General features: G+C 43.2%; 1 protein-coding gene across 1 annotated transcript in view; it reads left to right on the plus strand.

Moving 5' to 3' along the window:
• The first annotated feature begins 212 nt into the window (after positions 1-212).
• The window catches only part of RET (ret proto-oncogene), a 95,120-nt gene continuing 72,608 nt past the window's right edge, over positions 213-22,724 (plus strand). Inside the window, exon 1 of the mRNA XM_083146284.1 lies at positions 213-990. Within this exon, the coding sequence (XP_083002410.1) occupies positions 945-990 (46 nt within the window). The 5' untranslated portion in view covers positions 213-944. The remainder of the gene's footprint in view (positions 991-22,724) is intronic.

Below are 22,724 nucleotides of genomic sequence, written 5' to 3' on the forward strand. Positions count from 1 at the left end.
CATAGGAATAATACAGGGCACCCATGCAGCCAGTGGTTCTGACAATGTATTTTCTGGCAGATTGCTAGTGATGCTCAGTCTGCTCCCTTCTATTGCCCTTCTCACTACAGCACAGTACAGTACATGTGAGCCTCCTCTCCCCGCCTGCTCCTGGCTGCAGTTTATTAATTAAACTGGGAGTAGCTGAGTGCTGCCTATCTGCTGCTGCTGCTGCTGCCTTCATTAGTGCTCAGGATCCACCCAGAGGCTCCAGCTGAGTTATTAGCAGCATCCACACATCCGTCTCCAGTCTCCACTCCACATTGGGATATTACTAACCAGAGAGGGTCTCCTCCATGTCATTGTCACCTCGGCACTCCCCGCAGACACATCCATACTTCCCAAGTCCAGTAACACAGGGGACAACACTATAGCGGAGGATTCTTCCATCCCAGACGCTCACCTACCCCAACAAGAAGGGCGCTGGTAACGGCCCGGCAGCTCGGGGGTTAATGTGACATTGTGTTCCGGGGAGAATGTGAGCAGTGATGGGGGACTGAGCGCTTTTCCTCTCTACAGCAACTTTTCCTTGTCTGGATGTCATTGTGTTCTTAGTGATTACTGCCAGCAGCCCTGGATGCACGTATCAGCTAGGCAGGGACATGCAGCATGACCAGGGACCCCAGCCAGGGCGCATCAGTGCTGCACACTCCACATTGCGGGCTGACATGAGATAGACACCCGCAAGACTGCGTCCTGAGACACCCACTGACACCCCCTGTTTCTGCACTGGGCACCCCACTCCCACAGCTGGGGACCGGACACTATGGCTCAGTCTGGCTGAGGAATTCCCACTAGAGATTTGCTGAGTCTCCTGCCAGACACGCCCTGGAAACAGGAGAAGGGCATTACTGCAGGCATCCAACTTTCTACCTCCAGCAGTGAGGGAGCCCACTGGCAGCACCATGGAATGGCTCAGGTGGGCACTGTACCTGCTGTGCCTGGCTCAAGGTAAGTGCTGGCTGGTCTCACTGGCAGATGTGGTTATATAGGAGATGCCCACTCCCTATTTCTCCTCTATCCCTCTGTACTGATACCCATGGTTCTATGCCAGGAGCTTGTGGGGTCACTGTACCCCAGCGCTGCACTGTGACAGCAACCTGCAGCACTGCCAGGAATGACTGGCCTGCAGTCTTCCCACCATCACACATCGTTACCCTTTGGGCAACAAACAAAAAACTAACGGTCGCATCTATCTATCCTATCTATCTATCTATCTATCTATCCAATTTCCAAAGTTGTAGATGTTTGCAATTGGGCAGTTATCCTGTTCCCCCATAAAGCACCCTGATGTAGCAATACTAGGGTGTGCAGGTTGGTGGCAGCTTGCTAGTGCCCATGTACAGTAGGTACTAGGTGACCATTGTGCAGCAGGTGAGGAGAGGGGCGATAAAGATCGGAGCAGCTGCCATTCCCTCTGGAAGGTAAACAGTCTTGCTGTATAATCCTTATCTCCATATGTCAGTGTTTGCTCATACGGTGCAGCACGGGGATGCAAATCACAGCTCTGTAATACAAAGTTACACAAGTGAGGACACTGTCTGCAACTTTACTACATTAACGCATAAGTGGCTAGTCCCTGTAGCCAGCAATGTACAGTACTGTTGGCTACATTACCTTCACATATTGACTGTATCTAATAAATCATCCTCCTGTTTTATCCTGGCTGCCTCTATATAACTGGGCATTACATGTGCTAATGATTTGGATGTGTTTGGCTTAACCATATACAGTACTAGATGAATGCAACTTGGCATTGGGACTCCTTAACCATAAATATTAACCATAGAGAAGGGCAGGATTTGTTGAATGTACAATGATTGCAATACTGTGCAGTTTATATGTAACTGGCCATTTGTTGGGAAAGTTATTAACTGGTTCTTTCCCTCAGCATAAAAAGTGATTAGGTTAAGCACTGCTTAGTGGAAGTGGGAACTGTGTATTAAAATGACTGAAAATCAGTCCAGGCTTGGTTTTTCTCAGTGGGCTTTCCTTTTACCCTGTGTCATTAGTCATTTTATGGTTTTAAATTAATTTTATGCTCCCTGGAAAGAGATGTCTGTCTTCTTCCTGTAGCAAATGTACATGGCACCAGTGATTTCATTAGAGAGGTGCTTTAATGTTCTGCAGTCAATTGAGAGAGTCATTTGTATGAGGCCATTGTCACATGAGTATTTCGGCAAATGCACATCTGTCTCTAATATACTATATACATATTGTGATATTAGTACATAGAGAATTGTGAAAGTCAGTAGCAGGTTAGTCAAATACAACTTCCTCATGAGACTTTTGGAGAATCCGGAAAATACTAGCCGCTCAGTCAGTGTGACCACTTGCTTCTGATTTTCCCAGTTATTTTCCATTGTACTAAATGGGCATTACCGTAATTTGGTCATTTCTTGCATACAAATAGACATTAGCTTTTTTTTCAACATTCATTTCCTAAAATTCACATGATTCATGTGGGGCTGGAGATTACTTAAACTAACCACAAATATAATTATTGTATGCATTTTAATTAAGGTTTCAATTTGTCTTGTACACACATTTCATTATGTCCATTCAACACTAGAGCTGGTTACATAATTCTGACTAATCTATCTGCTACCAAGATATAATTGTATCAAGCATTAGTCAAAAGAAATGAGACTATTTTTGTTTATAAACCGTGTCCCATACAGGTAGGGATAATGACAAGAGTAAATGTAAATTCTGTCTCAGGTAATTTACTTTATAAATGTTGTTGCTGATCTTGTACATATAGAATCTACTGTCTGTGGTGACAACCTGTTGTAGTATTAATTATAGTGTTAGTCACTAACAGACTAACTCATGGTTACACCGTCCACACTGCCCAACTCCATTTTATGTGAACCATTTGCACAATAAACACGCTCCTACGCTCATAGTGTACCTGATTGTGTATGCATGGTACATAATATAAATCTAAAAATGATTTATGTTCCTAATAAGTTTTTTTATATTATAACTTGAAATATATACCATTATTTGGTATAAATGCATACATATTGTTGGCTCTTATAATAAAGGCGACTGTAATGTGGGAGGGGGAGATATACTAAAATAGCATTTATGTCAGGGTTGCCTACCTAACCCTCTCCTTCAGGGAGAAAATGCTCTGTTCCTGGACTTCCCTGGTAATGTATGATTGCCATCACCTGAGGTGAAACACCTTTCTTATGCTGGCCACACATCAGACCAACTTTCCTCCAACCATCCAACTAGTTGGTTGGTTGGACCGAAAATCTGGTACTGTATTAGGGCAAATGCCAATAAGCAATTTGCTCACAAACTCAGGAGGAATGGACAAAAACATTCAGTGAAAAAGTTTAAATAAAATAGGTCCAACTACAGTACATTGTCTGAGTGACAATTGTTGTCCATTTTCAGATTTGAGAAACAAATGACTTAAATACAAATTACATTTGCTCCTATCCAGTTCCAGGTTTTTATTCCATCCAACCAACTAGTTGGAGGAAAGTTGGTCTGATGTGTGGCCAGCATAAGAAAGGTGTTTCACCTCAGGTGATGGCAATCATACATTACCAGGGAAGTCCAGGAACAGAGCATTTTCTCCCTGAAGGAGAGGGGCAGATAGGCAACACTGCAGTTACAATGCATGCTTCCATGGGTCATTATTTTTGCCTGTATGAATGATAAAGATAGATACATTTGTCATAAAACAGCATTAGAGCCTCACAGCGCTGACGTCATGGGTGCGATTCCCACCATGGCCCTAACTGTGTAGAGTTTGTATATTCTCCCCTTCCTCCTAACAAAATTAACCCTAGAATGAATGCGTGTACATGTGGTAGGGAATATAGATTGTAAGCTCCACTGGGGCAGGGACTGATGTGAGTGCTCTGATATTTTCTGTAAAGCGCTGCAGAATATGTGTGTGCTATATAAGAAACTGGTAATAAATAAATGAATGGTTGGCAGTAACGTAAACAAATTATCTTTTTACACTAAATTGTTTAACTTGTAGCTCCAGGGAGTTCAAGGGAAATTTGTTAACAATCCTGTTGTCTGTCTTTATCACATAGTATGTATGTCGCTTTAAACCTTGACTTTCCCCATATGCAAAAAGTTATGCTTTCGATTGGAATGCTATATATATATTCTGTATTCCTGATTATGGCGTAAGATAATCGTCCTAGTATTTTACAGGTCCTTGGGTCGTATTTTTCAAAACTCAAAGAGAGATAGAATTGTGAGTAACAAAGTACCTGTCAATCTGATTACCTTACTTTTTACAGACATGTATTTGAAAATGACAGTTAGGGACTGATTGGTTGGTACTTTATATCTCTCAATTCAATGTCTAGCTAAGCTTTGCTTCTTCATGTGTTATTCCATTAACATGAGACAGGCCCCTGCTTTGCCCTTGTCGGAGACCCCCAATTTCACATGAGCAGTGTGTGGTTGGTGAACATTGCTCTGTAGCAGTATCCCGGATGGGTGTCATACAATCAATGGAAATGAGTAATGCAGCCTGATCATAGTGTACATTTACATCTGTGTGTCACCTGCAACATCAACGGAAGCCCTGTATCTGTAGTCTTGTATGCTCCAAGAACTCACTTCTATGGGGTTATCCTGCTATTGGTGGAATCCACATACTTTACTTCATTCAAACTGGTTAATATTAACTTGAGTTTCCTTAACTTAGCCAGGTCATTGTGTTCTGCAGTGGGAAGGTTCATTTAATTCACCCTGGCATTATTGTACATGTCAAACCCTCTTCAAATCACATTGTGCCCATTTTGGTAATTGTTATGTTCCTGCATTTCTATGGAAACCATAGTGTCCGTTTGCCAACATGTGAATTGGCAATTATAAGCTATGACCCGCGGCTGTATGCCACTGAAGAATGATTGGTATGTAACCGGCATGACCAGTATAAGGGGTGTGCGGATGTATTTGTTTAAGTAATTTGAAGAAAAAAGTGGCCAAGCGATCTTGCGTTAAAACTGTGAAGGATTTAAAGAAGACTGTGTGTGTGTGTGTGTGTGTGTGTGTGCGTGCATCGTCCTATTGCTGTATTTGATCATTGTTTATATTAAACTTTGACTATAAATTTGAAAAGTGATCTTTTAAGGTGCCCATACACTAGTACGTTTTATCTTCAGATCTGGCTGGTTGTCACTCATCCATAACCATGTTTTTGTTCCAGTTTGTCAGTTTTCCAGTATTTCCAAGCAAATGGTCAACTGTCATTTGCTCTCATCCATAACTATGTTTTTGTTCCAACCAGCCAGATCTGAAGATAAATCTGCTTGTGTATGGCCACCTTAAGTAATGCTTCAACTACAGACTACAGTCCCTATTACTTATCTGCATATTGTCAATGTGATTGGAAGGTTATAATACTCTGTGGGGGTGATTCTGGTTGGTTTGCTAAAACAAACTCCTTCTTTAATGGACAAAACCATGTGCACTGCAGGCGGGGCAGATGTAACATGTGCAGAGAGAGTTATAGTGTGTACACACGGTACTATTTGCCTTCCGATGTTGACGATATAGTCAACATCGGATCGGAATCGGATGCAGATTGCAAGGGTTTTAACCCTTGCGATCCCGATGCGCGTTCACGCATAAAGTCTTGTCTGCCTTGACTATATGGTGCAGATCTGCACTATATAGTCAGACTTGTATGCAAATCGGATGTGCCTTGCGATCTGATTCTGATCGGATCGTGGATAGTATCTTAAGTACACACCTTTAGATTTGGGTGGGGTGTGTTCAAACTGAAATCTAAATTTCAGTGTATGAATAAAGCAGCCAGTAATTACCCTGCACGGAAACAAAATAACTCACTCAAATGTAACTTTCTCTGCACGTGTTACATCTGCCCCACCTGTAGTGCATCATGGTTTTGTCCATTAAAGGAGGAGTTTGCTTTTGCAAACCAACCTGAATTACCCCCTGTATGTGGTTCAGCTATTACATACATGGGATTTCTGAATAGAAGCTGTTCTAGGTATTTAGTAGTTGAGTTTCCCAGTAACTTTTTTTTTAAGTAATGTTCCCTTCACCAGAGTTTGGGATGAAAATGTGACCTCTAGGGGAAACAATAGCACAATGGGGGTTAAATGAGTCCACCCCTGAGTGCACAGCCCAGCTAGCCAAGCATTAGTACCAAAACATTTTGTAATTCATGTGATTCATGCACTTGTCATGGCTGTGATTTTTCAAATTGCTCCGCTTTATACGCTTATTGCGGAAAAGGCTAGACGTCACGGTCCAACTGGCCTCAGCTTCTGTCCCTTATTAACAACAGTTGTGTTTATTTAAAGACAAAACCATGGAGATGTGAGTAAGGTGTAGTTGGTACTTTAGACTTAAGGAGTCGGCTCCTGAACCTGGATCCACAACGGGGATGATTCGTTTTCATGCTGATCATCTATATGCAGAGTGATGCTGGAGCCAAGGTGAAATCAGAATATAGCAGAACTGTGGAGCTGTTACATTTAGAATAGTTTGAGTAGTACAGTTGGCATCATTAGCATCACTTCCTCACAGCACTGAGGTCTTTGATTCCCACCTGGGTGGCGTTTGTGTATTCTCCTAGTGGTGGCGTGGGCTTCTCCAAATAATTCAACAAAAAAATCCCTAGTGTGTAAGAGAATATATATATATTGTACATTGTGCTGGGAGAGGCACTGATGTGAATGGCCTGTAACGCCGTGCATAATATGTGTTCTATCTATCGATCTATCTACATGACTATCGGGTCTATATCTTAACCAAAAGAGAGGTTTACCTCCACTGAGACAGGTTACTGTACCTTTAATCCATTGCCAGCAGCAGTGGCAGATTTCCCACCTCACAAGTGCTTAGAGGCGCCACCTGCTGGGGGGGCAGCACAGCAGGCCGCCTCCCTTTTTTATGAATATCTTTTTTTTTTTTAATCTGCTGTCTGCACCATTGGAGCAATCAGCATGGCGCAGACATTTATGGGTAGCCAACAGCTGACAGAGCAGCACTACACCACAAGTTGTCATAATGACATCACTCGTGCTGCACCGCCAGACACAATAAAAACTTTATTGCACTTTTTTTTTATTGCAGCACGCACAATGTCATTTTGTGTTATTGTTCTGAAAACTGAAGAGCCATGGTATGAAGAAGAGCAGTGGCCCATTGAGTGGGGCTGGAACAGGAGGGATTCAGGGGTTGGAGACCCATTCATAGGGATGGGGTGCAATGATGGAGTGCACTGGCCAGCAGTAGCTTTTTACTGGTGTCGCTGGTGAATTAAAAAGTGCTTTAGTTAAATAAAACATTTTTTCAACTGATTTATTTTTTTAAACCACAAATATTTCAATGAATGTAGAAATCAGGGTATTGCCCTGGAGGATCCTTTCCTACTCCCACTAAAGCCCTGTACACACGCTTAGATTTTTCCGTTTTCGATTCGATTTTGCTTATAGAAGCAAAATCGAATCCACATCGAATGGTTTTTAGGACACTTTCGATCTGCATTCGATTCGATGCGCGCTCCCGTTTTCTCAAAAACAAATCGAAAAATCTACTGTGCTGCCAAGGAAATCTTGAATTCGATCCAGTAAATCAAATGAGTACATTGTGCCTACATTGTAAAATTGAAATCGAATCGAATGCAAAAGTACAGATCTAATGCCAAATCGAATGGGATGATCTAATGCCAGATCTAATAGTAAATCGAATCTGACATTAAATCTAAAGAAAATCTAAGCGTGTGGACAGGGCTTTAATCTGTGGTCAGTTAGATTTTCTATTTGTTCTCATCTTATTCAAAGCTACTCTTCTTAAGAAGACAACTACTACTCACTCTTTCATCACAAAACATTAGGGGGAATTCAATTGTTTCTCCCTGCGGATGCCTATTGATTGCGCCCAACAGAGGAATTCAATTGTTGATCCGTTCTTGATGAGAGACACCATTCAGCTTGCAGACCCACATGCTGGTGAGCTGAAATGTGCAAATAGCGACCAAACTGCACTTTCCTGGTTGTACATAGCACTTTTTATATGCAACAAGAGTGATAAAAAAAACTATTGAATATCGCCTCCCTGATCTCCCATCACTTTAGATGGGAGATTGAAAGCAATGAACAATTGAATCGCCCTATTACCTTGGGTTGAGGTTACTAAAGTGCTCAGGAAATAACTTTTGGAAGTGAAAAAGGACAGGGGGAATAACACATCTATATAAAATAGACCTGTCTTGCTACAAATAGAGGCCTCTTATTGATTTATCCTGGTGTTGATAGGCGACCCAGTTTTGCAGGTATATGATGATCACCCTGTTTAACAAGTACACAAAGAGCACCAAGGAGTTCTCCTTTGTACTAGGTTACTGAAAACTGATGTTTATTTGACCTCGTTTATTAACAAGCAATAATAAGGGTTTATTATCATTGCAGCAAAAAATATGTCACAAATTCGCATCACCCAGCAGCCGGGAACAGTAAAGGCAAGTTTGCCGCTTCTGCAGGAAAGTCTCTGGGCATAAAATAATACATTAGTCTCGTGGTCGACTTGCATGTGACAGACAAACTGGACACTTTGTTCAAAATAGGTTAAAATATATAATAAAGATTGACCAATGGAAAAAAGCTTTAGCGAAATAACAAAGAATGTTATCATTTTCCTTTGCTACCGCCAACAGTGATAGAGATGGTGATCTTAAAACAAGTATTGTGGCGATACCTGTGATTAGACGATACTTGTTAAACAGGCTTTACACGGAAATGCTATTGCCAGTGAAGCATTGCCTTCAGAGTCAGATTAAGGTCTAAATGGGCCTGGAGCTGAATGATCAAGGGCCTATTATGCGCAATAATAGGGGTTGTGGCCAGCACCTAATAATGTGGGAGGCGTGACCAGTGTTCTGTTTGGTTGGTCTGCTCATGGGTGTGTCTCTATTTGTGTAAATACTTTCAACTAATTATATATGCCTGGAAAAGGCAGGGGGCTGGCATAAGAAAAATGCAGGGAGATATATTGGCGGGTGCCCTCCAAAGGTGCACCCCTGCAGGATGCCGATGTCCTAAGAAACTTGCGGGGTGAGGCGGCACTGCAGTCATAAAAAAATACTGAAAGCCGAAACTTGGTAGACAACATTTCAGCACCTTTTATGTGGTCACCTAAGTTTACCACACCATATACCCCTTACACAAATCATGCAACACAATAGTAACCCCCTTATACTGTACGTGCCTCTATTACATTATGCCACATGGAATGAGCCAAAATTCACACCGACTGAGCCAAAATTCACACTTTGGCACACAGATTGAGTCACAATTCACGTTATGCCACACTACACCAGGCATATCCAAACAGTGGCCCTCCAGCTGTTGTGAAACTACACATCCCAGCATGCCTTGACATAGTTTTAGCATTCCCTAATAGCAAAACTGTGGCAATGCATGATGGGACTTGTAGTTTCACAACAACTGGAGGGCCATAGTTTGGACATGCCTGCACTATACCAAACAGATTGAGCAATAATGCACAATATGCTTCATAAATGGGGGCATTGGAGCGCATTAAAAATTTACACAATAATGCCCTTTACTTGTTAAGACATACACCATAATCTCCATTACGTGTTTTGCCAAACACCATAATGCCTATTCCATGCTCGTTGCCATGTGGGATTACATGCTCATTGCCAAGGGGGAATACATGCTCGTGGTAACTGGCGGACAGCCGCCGCCGGGCAGAAATGACAGCCATTGACAGCTGGGCAGAGAGCAGGGGGCTGCCCGGCTGTATTCAGAGCACTGCTATTTGAAATAATACCCCTTTCACACCAGAAAATGCAGGGACTTACCCGGGAATATGGTCCCAGGATCATGCAGGGACATTCCTGGACTGGCCCCTTTTACACCAGCCTAGTCCCTGCATTTTCTGGTGTGAGGGGGAGAGAAAACCACCCCCGCACCCCTTTAAACAACCAGCTATTTCTTCGGAACCAACTGACCCATTTACATGTAGGCTTCGAATGATTTTGGTCCCGTGAAACTGGGCCGTTTGGTTCCAGAGAAATCTGTCCTCAAACAACATGAACAGCCATGAAAATACATTTCAGAAATAAAAAAAATTTGGTTTACCCGCAATATCTCTAGAACCAATGAACCCATATGGACAAGGTATCAGATTGAAGGCCCAGCGATTTGAGTTAAGCTGGCCATACATCAGAAAGATCGATCTTAAGATCGATTGCGCTCATGATTGTGTACAATTTCCCTTGAAATCCCCGGCAGTCCTTGGTGGTTTTTGGACACACAATCTACACACAATCGATCATACAATCAATCATACAATCCATCTACTGCATGATTGTGTACACAAGATGTGCACACAATCTGCATACAATCCATCTTACAATCATTCATACAATCCATCTGCTGATTGATTGTATGATTATGTACATAAGATGTGCACACAATCTGCATACAATCCATCTTACAATCAGTTGAGATTGTATGATTGGGTACAATATCTTTCTGATGTATGGCCACCTTTAGACTGAGATCAACCTCAAGCTTCTGTGATGCCGGAGGGGGAACTGGCAGACGTTGGAACCGGGTGGAGGTCGGAATTAGCGGGTCCCATGTTATCCTATGGGGAATACGTTCCAGGTTTGCCTGGCAATATCTCCAGTTCCCTGGGGGCTAGTGACGCGGGGCTGGGCTCATTGGAAAGCCCTGGCCCTCAGCTACTATTTGGAGATTGGGCCTGGAGCTGTAGCTCCATCAGGCCCATTGATAATCCGGCCCTGATTGCCTTCTATTCTTTTATCATATATCCTTCTAATTGTTTATCAGCGTTTTCTATTTTCTTTTCATGACAAGTGTGATTTAGGCAGAACTTTCTCACCATCCCATGGTTCAGGGCTGATCAAATAACTAATATTAAAACATTTTGCTAATAACACCATAAGATAGATGCAAGCAACACTGAATCAGTCCACTGTTATTTCAAGTCGCCAATAGAAGTAGCTGCTTTGCATGCTCAGATATCTATGCTTATAGAAGTAACCACCATTCCTACAGTACCAGTGCCCTTTCCATCAGCCTTCTTCTTGGTGCAGAAGATTAGTCTGGAATCCATTCCGGGCCCCCTATTCTCTTCAGGACCACCACCCCCCCCCCTCCCCCCCCGCAGCACCACATTAGTGCACAGCACAGTAGAGCCCTACAGGGGTCAGACTCTACTGCACATGTGCACAATTTTTGGGGTGGTCATCACAGGAGTCTGGGGGGAAGGGGGGTAAGTATTAATAAATGGGTGCAGTGTGTGCGGTTTGACCCCCCCCCCCCCCCCTGGGACTCAGGGACCTGTTTGCACTGCGCACATTGCACCTATTATAAATACGCCAATGTGCTCCCCCCTGAATAGTCTGCCATTCTGCCTGCATGGCCACACACTCACTTGAAACAGTTGGCCTACATGGGAAGCACGGATGGTGTAATGGTTAAAATGGCATCACAGCGCTGAGGTCATGGATTCAATTCCCACCATGGCCCCACCTGTGCGGAGTTTGTATCATAGTCTCCCCATGCATGCATGGGTTCCTCCGGGTACTCCAGTTTCCTCCCATTTTACAAAAGAATTACTGGTAGAATACTTTACTCCTAACAAATTTAACCCTAGCGTCAATGTGTGTGCATATGGTAGGGAATGTACACTGATAGCGCCACTGGGGCAAGCACTGATGTGGTCAATGTAAAGCCCACTTACACCATCAGCAAGTTGCATATGTTCTGCTATGAGTCCTTTACAGTGGAGAAAATGGAACTGTGAATAGATTTGTAATTGAGTATTTTTTATTGAATTTTGCAAAACAAGTAATAAGCTCCGACGAGGACATTTATAAGCACACAAGTGAAATCATCAGACAAAAAATGTAAACATACATAAGGTAGCGAATGTGTATAGGATAGGTGATAGTATATCCAATCTCTTTGTCAGTGTAAGTGGAATACAGTTACCCGGAGGCGCCATCCGGGCGTACTGTGGGAGGATAAAGAAAGAGGCACATTCTTACAGTAATATCACTTAGAAGTATACTACATCCCGGATGGGAAAATATAAATATTAAATTGTCACCCGTCGAGAGCTCTATACTAACCGAAGTACTACCTATACTACCCAAAGCAAATCCCCCCCAAAAGGACCCAAAGCAAACCTCCCCAAAACCCCCCACCCTGTATGACCTAACCCCAACCTAGGTATACCTGGATCCCGATCAACTCGCCCCCCCCCCCCCCCCCCCAGCTATATATATTACAAAAGAAGGCAAGTTAGTGGCCTTTAGCTATAATAGCTAATCTAGCCAAAACAAAAAACTAACCTACCTCTCCCATCTTACCCGCCCATCAGACCCGCTATATATTAACATATCTATCTAAACTATACTAAACCTATATTTACCCTATGCCCTCCCCCCCCCCCCCCCCCCCCCCCCCCAAAAAAAAAAATATATATATACAAACGGATAGAAGACACATGGACTGACAGGGCAGTGACCTATGTAGTTACAGAGATAAAAACAGTTTGCATATAGTATTCAAGGGTACAGCGTTATAAGGACATAGGATAAAAGATAAAGTGGGCATCTCAAGCTAATATGTGGCCTCAAAGTTCTAGTCCGGCCAGTCCTCAGTGCCACGCGGAGGCCGACGTATAATGTAGAACCTGTGACCAATCGCTTGAGGACTTGCGAGATTGAATATAGGATAGTTAATTACTAAAATGGAGAATCGTGAGGCTGTAATCAGTAGAAATATAGGCGATTTCGGGTGTATCACAGCTAGAATGAAGCACGTAGGTATATGGTACCGAGTGTACTCAGAGCCAGAAAGATCCATCTGGGGAAACAGTTCCAGGGTGTGAGCCAGTACTGGAGCAGAGAGGGTTACTTGATCAGGATACTGAGGCAAATTCTCCATAGTTCCAGAAGGACATTCATTAGGGTCAGAAAGGATTATTTCCTGCAACTCAGCAATTTTGACAACAAGCCTGTCAGCCGAGGCAGATATTGCCTGGAGGATTTGTTGGAAGTGTGTTTCCCCGACTTCATCCATAGTATACACAGCCGGATTAGCAATCATGGAGGAAAGTAAACAGGTCGCTGTAAGAGGATTCTTAGTATAGTATGGCGGTGGCTAGCACACCACCAAACATACAAAGGAGATTGGCAGCAGCGGCCCAACCGACCTCAATCACACTGAGTTGTAGTGAGATAGTGTGTAGAGATTAGTAATTGTCACTGTAATGGCACCCCTCCATAGTATATGTGCACAGACTTCTTTGAGTGTGTGGACAAATGGGCAGTATCACAAATGACAGGCGCCCAGTCAGCAAAGGGTCAATGGTGCAGCTAAGGGCCAGGATGCCTGCACCAAGATGGCGCCCGGCTAATTTAAGTGGCAGCAGGGGTTCCAGTAGAGTACCGGAGGGGAGCAGGGTCCTCAAGCACCAGGAGTGAGCGGAGATAAGTGATTCCCGTTTAGGGAGCAGGAGGGCCCGATAGCACTGTAGCACCGGGTTATAGACGGGAACCGGTACCCAAGATGGCGCGCAACAGCTCCTGGCAGCGGCTGTGTATTCAGCAGGCGGTGGGAAGGAGAGCACTCACCGGGGTTGTCCGCTCCGCACTGCGTGTAGGCACAATCCTCCTCAAAGCAGTCGCTGAGTGTAGCGGAGAAGCAGCAGCGTGGCGGCGGCTCCAGCGGCCGGACTCAAAGATGGCGGCCGGCAGTGGGGGACAGCGTCCAAGAGACAAACGGCTGCACATGCACAAGGGACGATGCCAGATGATGCCCGGAGGGACCAGGCTGTTCAGGTGGGTGTCTTCTCTGCCTGGAGTCTGGTCGCGTGGTAGGGCTGGGCAGTATAGAGGATTTTAATACAGGATGGTAACGGAGCTCACACTCCCTGCTGCCTACCTCGCGCTCGGCCAAGCCACGCCCCCAACTGTGAATAGATTTAATAAAGTTTTTCCAACCACTGCAATTGCACAATATTTGTTGCTACTTGGGTCAGTATTATTTTGCAAACCTAAGTGAATATGCGAGGGCATAGGCTGTTGGGGTGTGACTAGTCAAATGGATATTAAAATTTCTCATGCAGATACTGCATTGTGGCAAATGGATAGTGATAACATCTTGATTGCTTTGTTGCTCTTATTAGCTTCTAGTGGGACATGTAGCGTCCAGGACTTAGAAAAATCGCTTTTTAATTGGCAAACTTCCAGGAACAGCAAGCGTCTCTTTGTGCTTGAGCCAGCTAGGTACAGAGCAGGCAGGTGGGAAGCAGGTGCAGGGAGCCTTATGTAAACAAAGTATTTAGGTAATGGGGATATAGGTCTCGTGTACACAGCCTGCAGCCACTATTACGTTAAATGTCTGGTGGCAGGCTACATGCTGCTATTACTTTGGATCACCGTGTATTTCCTATATGCTTGTTCTCATTAGATTAAATATGGATTTAAAAAAAACTAGCAATAACACTGATATTGACATACATACACTAATTGATAACATTTTGTTTGCATGTCTACATAACTTTTTTTGTTTTTCAGCATACTAGGCATGAGTTGCAGGCAATTTTATGTCCTCCACATTAAGGCCCTTATTCTGGTTGAATCGCTCAGGCACAAATTTGAACTCTTGCGATTTCAAGCAAAACGCCCACCCCCGGCATGCGAATGGATGTTTTACATAGACATCCATTCGCATGCCAGTGGGAACCTCCCCCATCTTTCGATGGTTGCCGACCATCGAATGATGCTAAAAGCGCACGCATATGTAAGGGTGGTCCAAACCACTTGTACTTATGCGTGTAGATTTCAAGGGAATTGGGCAGGCAGCTGACACCCGGTTGTGTCAGCTGTCTCCCCCCCCCCCCCCGTAGAATGTGTACGTCCAGCGTTTTCATGGGAACACCCATGAAATTCAGGGTGTTCACATATGCTAATGGCCCTGGCCGGCACCCCACACCCTTCTGCACCCCCTGCTTGAAAAACAGGGAGCGTGTACCCAGCGAAGTGATTTTTTTTGCCGAGTTCACACGCACCTAGCGTATACACATGCGCAGAAATGCTGCTGCACATGTGCATACTCAAAACACAGCCCCCCCCCCCACTCTAACAATTCCCCTGGCTGCTGATATCGTTATCGGTCAGTGATGATATCGATAACGATCAGTGACATCACCCGCTCCATACATGCAGTCGCTGATGACATTGTTAGATTGAGCTGCATATACAGACAACAGAGGGTCTTTAACAATGCACAGGAGTGCTCATCGTTATCAATATTGATTGTAAGCTTGCAGCAGGGCCCTCCTACCTCCAAGTCTGTCTGTTGTCACCCAGTTTGTTTTATCACTGTCTACAATTGTAAAGCACAACAGAATCTGCTGCGCTATATAGGAAACTGTAAATAAATAAGTATTGCGCATACACTCTGACGGATGTTCACGATGTATCGTTTATGATATCCATATAATCCAGTATGTACCCAGCATTAGGTGTTTCTCTGTGGATATAAAATACATTTTTCTGGGTGGCAACAATGCAAACTCATACAAGAAGTGGTGTGTGAGTTTTAGGCATGTGCAGGGGTACACCCCTGAAAAATTGTTAGACACCAATCCCAGATGTGTACTGGAGGCCAGTGGCGAATTTCCCATTAGGCATGTGAGACAGGTGCCTAGAGGCAGCATTTGGATGCTTGTTGGTACTGCCAGCCTGAAATGTACCCGTAACTGCTAAATATTTCCACTGTACCGTACCATATGCCATCTTGGATGTAGTGTAAAATATGCGCATACTGGGTTGGAGGGGGGGACTAGGGGTACCTTCAACCATAAATTCGCCCGCTAGCAGAAGCAGAGAAGTGACATCAGAGGTTGCCCCAATCTTGTGCTGCCACGTCATCAACCGGCCCCCCATGAGATGCAAGTTGGCCAAGTAGTCATGTCTGTATGCGGGAATGGCTATACTGTGCACCCTGATACACAGTACCATGTTTACACCTACACGTATGGCCTGACTTCTTATGTTACGCGTGTGCAAAGAAGATGTTAAATTCAGTCTCCTGCATCTAGCATGGGTTAGGGTATAAGTGGCAATGATTATGACAGCTCTTACATATGGGAACGTGTGATCGTGTAGATCCGTACCCTTTAGACCATGGGGATGGTCGTGTTACAATTTAATTTACATTGTGTTTGTCAGGCTGATGACTGAGGTCAGTAGGAAAAAAAATGGTTTAATAGAGATCTTAATTTGAAGACCACCTTTTCGTGTTCCGTATGTAATAGGGGTCCCCAGTGTACAGACCTGGGCAGGGGATTATAACTTACTGGTTTTTAAAACACTATTTTAGAAATGAGCATTGTACTGTACAAGGGTTCCCACCTTTTGGCGTATGTAAGCTTGACAGGATACCTTTGCCTTAATGGGCTGCTTTTAATATGACGAAAAGCTGTTGTCCAGCGATGGCTACAATGACTGCAATGGCACCAGCTTACTGTGCAGGACCATGGGATGTTGAGTCTTTATATTGTTGGTTGGACCTCTTTCCCCCATTTGATTATATACTGTAGATTACAGTCCATGGGGTATATGGCCGTTTGATCGACACTATTAAGGTTGACATACATTGGGTCGACCACCGAAGGTCGACAGGCCTTAGGTTGACACCTGAAAAAAGGTTGACATGCCTACGGTTGACAAGGTCAAAAGGTCGACCCAAGCATTAGGTTGATATTGGGAAGGTCAAGTCAAAAGGTCAACATGGGTTTTTCACTGGTTTTTTTAGCTAACTTGCTGACAGGCAGTATTTCATGGCCAATAGTATTTCCAATAGGACGTGAAGAATAGAATAGTGTGGCGAGCGCAGTGAGGCACCGTGCCCAAAGCATGGCGAGCGTAGCGAGGGGACGCAATGCACTTTTACGGTGCACTGCGTCGACATTTGGGACAAAACATGTCAAAACCCCATGTCTACCTAATGCTTGTGTCGAACGTTAGGTAGGCATGTCAACCTTTTTCAGGTGTCGAAATAACGACTCTTCGTACATCTGCCCCAATGTATCTTATACAATCCCAGCAAGGCCTACGTGGTCTTGTGATCTCTGGCTTGTTCCAATGTGCGGTCCCATGTGCATCGGATCGGAATCTGAGCTGAAACACATGCTATATGACACTTTTCATCCGATTTATCAGACCGATCCATCGTAATTGGATGAAGAGTGTTGAAATGGCACTAGTGTATGGGCACCTTTTACTGTGCCTTGGGGACTGAGGTTGGCAATGCCCGACATGGGTAAATACAAAAATGATGGTCCTCTGCTCTGCTTGCTCTGTGTGATGGTCAGTAATAACACATTACTGTTTGGGCAGTGAAGCGTCTACTGAGGACCCCACCTAATAAAACCTTGATTAAATCTTAATTTATACACTGAAATTTGTATATAATATATAATCCATGAAACAAGGAGCGCCCCTTCATCAAAAAAACTTTTCTAGTGTTTTTGAAAACATCATAAAACTTTTTTAACACAACAATGTCCTTGGTAATGTTTTATTTTTGGGGTTTAAAACTAAATAAAATGGTTAATAAACTGTAAAATAAATTAAAAGGATTATTCCGGAAACTCTGATCAAGCTCCCAAGGGAAAGAGCTGAAATGGTGACTGAAGAAAACCAGCTGGTGGGAGATGAGTTATTTTGTAAATAGTTTTGTGCTAATTAGTGGAGGTGGCCCATTAGTTGTTTGCTGCCCAGAGAGGTTCCTGTTGTGCTAGTGGTTGAAGCTAATATACACGATATGTAAATGCCTGCAAATAACCATATTGCGAATGGTGAGCTCAGATGTTATCTGGATAGTGTTCTCTTGGAACCTGGCTACATTATAAATGGTAACACCTTCTGTAAATTAAATTAATCCATATATGGGTTCTGTTTAGAAATGCACATGGACTTGATTTCATGTTTAAGTTTACACCTGTATGTGTATGCACTATTTTGTAGGTATCAAATACTTACAAATATTATTTCGAACTTGATAAATGATCCCATACCTACAATTCTATTAAATGATTATTAGAATATTTTTTTTATCCAAACAATAATTCTTAGATCGTGGGAACTAGAATACTAAGCACAGCAGCCATATGTTTCTTCTTCAGTGCAGTGCGGTCATTGTGTATGTGATCAATTCTAGTTAGCAATGACCAAATAGGAGAAAATTGGATAATTCAATTCATTGACCTTTTGACCTTCAGGACGTTAACTAGTCTTTCAGAAAAAAAAAATCTTTAATTGGTGTCAATAACTTGATGTTCCATTAGTTTAGTTTAGTGTTTTAGATTTAGAATGTTATACCGGCTTATTGGCTAAAATAGATCTATGTTGCATTGGTGACAATCATACAGAATGATGCTAACAGGAGCATAATGTAGCAAGTGTTGTACTCGGCTCACCGTTTCTACCCACAGATCTCACTTTGTTTTTTAAAAGGCTACTAACTACCAGATTCCCTCATATTCTATGTAATCAGGTATATGCATGCCTAAGTGCATGCAGTTTCCATCTAAATCGCATATGTAAATGAAATGCATCACCAGAGCTATATATTTAGATTGTCCTATGTTTTCCATCGGTGATTTCCAATTTCCTGGTCACTCCCTTAGGGAAATACCCATAGCATAACTATAACTAAGAAGCTGGAGCAAGTCCTCCGCATCATTATTTAACCATTTTATTGCTTGCTGGTACTGTAGAAGACCACCCCCTCTCCCGGTAATTAGGTAAGCAATAAATTGGTACTCAACTACTTAACGGGAGCTGGCTGACTTGGACTAGCTCTCCACAGAAAGACATGCGGCTGCTAGCAGGAGGCTCCCTGTGACAATGCTGCGGCACCCCAGGGAGCCACGGCGCACAGTTTGGGAACCAATCAGGGCTCCTCTCTGGAGGAGGTCCGCTCTGATTGGATATAGGCATCTCCATGCAGATGCCTATATCCAATCAGGGCTGAGCCCTGATTGGTTTAGGGGAGTCCCAGTGATGGACGTCCTCGGGATTCCCGTGACACACACAGCTGTGAGATGTGGCTCCTTTTCCCAAGATCCATCCATCCATCATAACATTAAAACCTCCTGAATAATATCTACATGAATGCTAAGGACCCCAAAATATTGCCAAGATCATCACACACTGGCTTACCTTCCTCTCCTCTCTTAGTGCATTGGCGCCATCTTTTTCGCAGGTAAATGACACACATGCAGTTGGCCATCCACATGATGTAAATGAAGATGCATCTAATCACACCAGGCTACTTTCTTTCATTGCTCCATAATCTAGTTCTAAATCTTGTGCACATTGTAGGGGGTATGCCAACTACACAGCCCCATACACTACAAGCTGTGATGCATGGTGTTTGGTCTGACGCCTTGTTTTATTTACATTTTTTTTTATATCATAGCCAACATTAAGCTTCTTGTATAATAGCTCTTCTCTGGGATCGAACAGACAAATCTTCACTTCCCTCGTGCATCAGTGAGCTGTGGGTTCTCCTGAAAAACCTTTTGGTAGGTACTAACGCCTGTACCCTGGAAACACACGACTTTCCATTTTGGATATACTCTGATTAGGGATGCCAATCCCGGGGCAGGTGAAGGCAGTCACCGGCTGGGGCGCAGGGCAGCCTAGTTGCTGAAATGGCAGGCAGATCTTCTGTAGTGGAGCCGGGAGCCGGCGATGAGCGAGTTCTGGCAGCGAGGTGTAGCCGTGCCTATGACCTAGCCAGGCTGCTCAGGCCACACACTGGGGTGGCGTCTTAAAGGTTGTTCAGATGCTGCCTGGCATTAACCTGTACATGTGCAGTCTAATCCCAGGACTGGATACTCCAAACCTGGGATTGAAATCCCAGACAGTTTGGGGCCAAATCCCAGGACCCTGGCCATCCCGATCCCGGGATTGGCCGCCAGAACTCTGACCCAGTCATGTAGCCATCACAATTTGGCCCTTGGTAAAGTTACTCAGATCCTTACACTTGTCCATTTTTACTGCTTCCAACATATCAACTTTAAGAACCAACTATTCACTGGCTGCCTAATATCTCCCACCCATAGACAGGTGTCAGCGTGACAGGATAATCCGTTTTATTGCTTCATCTCTAGTAGGTTTTAAGGGGATGCGGTCATTGGGTCGACCTATATTCGGTCGACACCCTTAGGTTGCCAGGTCATAGGTCGACATGGCTTAAGTCAACATGGACTAAAGGTCTACGTGCCAACAGTCGACATGAAAAAGATTGACATGTTTTTTTTTTTTTTTTTAAATCTATACCCTACCATCCGCTAAAGTGCGGAGGGAGAATAAAGAAGTATGCCAACTGCCAAGCGTAGCGAGGCACCATGCCCGAAGCATGGCGAGCAAAGTGGTACACTTATACGGTGTCCATAAGGTTCCATGAATGTTAATTGAAAAGCTTTAAAGGGGTTAATGACTTTTGCCATCTTTGAGATGCTGCTTACTGTACATTACACCTGCGGACCAAGAGGAATGGTACAGGCACAAGTGCTTATTGAACATTTTCATTATGGTTTTTGGGCCAAATGTAACTTCCGCTTTGTGGAAAGCGCAAATATTTCAGTGGTTTAACCGCAAGATTTAAAGCGACCGAGTTACGTTTTCTTTAAAATAATTGCTACTGTACATTACATCTTGCATCTAAGTTGCCATCATGTATGTAGTAAGGTAGGCTACTATTGCACATCTTCTAAGCTGCAGGTCATCTCTGTTGCACTGAGCGTCCTGTTTCAGTTTTGGTGATCTTCTGCTATTTTAATTTACAGGTTGAGTATCCCGTATCCGAATATCCCTTATCCGAATTATTCCGAAAACCATACATTCCAGAAAGTGAAAAAATATTTTTTTTTTGCTAAAAACGTACTGGGTACATTTGTAACAGCACTATGGGGGACATGATATGTAACTGGCACTACGGGGGACATGATATGTAACTGGCACTAAATACTGTATGTGCAAGAAAATGATTGCTTGACATTCAAATTCAGTATCTGAGTTTATACACAAACTTTGCTTCATGTTTTGAAACCTTGTTTTATGCACAAATAAAATATATTTGTGTGCTTTTCATGCGTTTGATGTGTTTATACACCACAAATGCAAGATACTTGAAAATATATCATTGAAATATTAAAATATTCCGAAATACGGAATAATCCGTTATCCAAAATTCTCCTGGTCCCAAGTATTTTGGATAAGGGATACTCAACTTGTATAGTAGGTTTACAATCTGAAATGTATTGCAGCAATTCCTAGGAGGAACCTATAGAATTTTAGTAGCATCTGTTACAGCTTGTCCAAATTAAAAAATATATGTATCTCTAATCGTAGGAATATATAATATTTACATGAAATCCATATTTTATGAATATTCATACTCTAGAAGTATGTATGGAAAATACAGTATTACTTCCATTAGTGTATTATTCACGTCTGTTCAATTAAGCACTTGCTAATTAATATACATGTTATGCATATACATTATACAATCAATGTCTGTTGCATTTGCTATAACCTTTTGATTGGATTGCCTACTTCAATGCATTATAGTGCTTGATACTTCTGCATTTTTAACCTATGAAAAGGTTAATCTGTTATTAAAATGTACATTTTGGTATCCTTCTTCTAAAAAAGACACTTAATTGATTACTGAAACACGAGGCTTTGCTGCAAATGGTGTAATCGTAGCATCATTCTCCTATGATTGCCTGCACATCATTAATATTTCCTGCTAATGAACGCCTCTTATTATTTCTCCAGAAGAAAGTGATAGGTATATAATTACATTCATAACATGCAGGTCATATTTTTGTTTTGCTTTTTTCCTTTCCTCCTTTTTCCAGTAATGCACACTGCTAATTATGTTCAATGGGGTTTATTCCACATCCCGGTAACACTATCCTTTGTCTCTAATTGCTAAGAGTTTTGAAGGACATTTTTGTTTGGAAAGCAATGTAATCCCAGTTAGAGGAAAATGGGTTCAAAAATGTTTGGTTTCTCGTACCTCCAGCAGATAGGATAACAAAGGTGCCTTGTATATGAATAAGTTGTAGTGATATTGACATGATCTCTTTTAAATGCTACAATTGAAACTGCTATTATTATCTATTTATTTTCATATATAACGCAGCAGATTCCGTTGCACTTTATTGTAAAAGTACTGTAAATATGCCCAGGGGCGGATTGGGAATTAAAACCAGCCCGGGAAATATCTTGAAGCAGCCCCAACGGGGGGGGGGGGGGGGGGAGTGTTGTTGCGCCCTGGAGGCGCGCCCAATTTTTTAGGGGGTGTGGTTTATCAATGTGGGGGTGTGGCCTATTTCAACGAGGTCACGCCCAATTTTTGCCACTGTGAGGGCAAGGCTAGTGGCTCTCTGAGCTGCTGGCTATGTCCCCAGCCCCTCAGGCTGCAAAATAGGCGCATGCGTACAGTGTTTATTCTGCAGTCTGTGGGGCTGGGGAGATAGAGACAGTGGGGGGGGGTCTCCCAACACAGTAGAGTGGCAGGGTGGAAGAGGATGCAGGGAGGGAGGGGGGGACGTAGAATGCTAGGAGG

This window comes from Crinia signifera, chromosome 6 (assembly GCF_055691185.1).
Source record: "Crinia signifera chromosome 6, ASM5569118v1, whole genome shotgun sequence".
In the NCBI taxonomy this organism is placed as follows: Eukaryota; Metazoa; Chordata; class Amphibia; order Anura; family Myobatrachidae; genus Crinia; species Crinia signifera.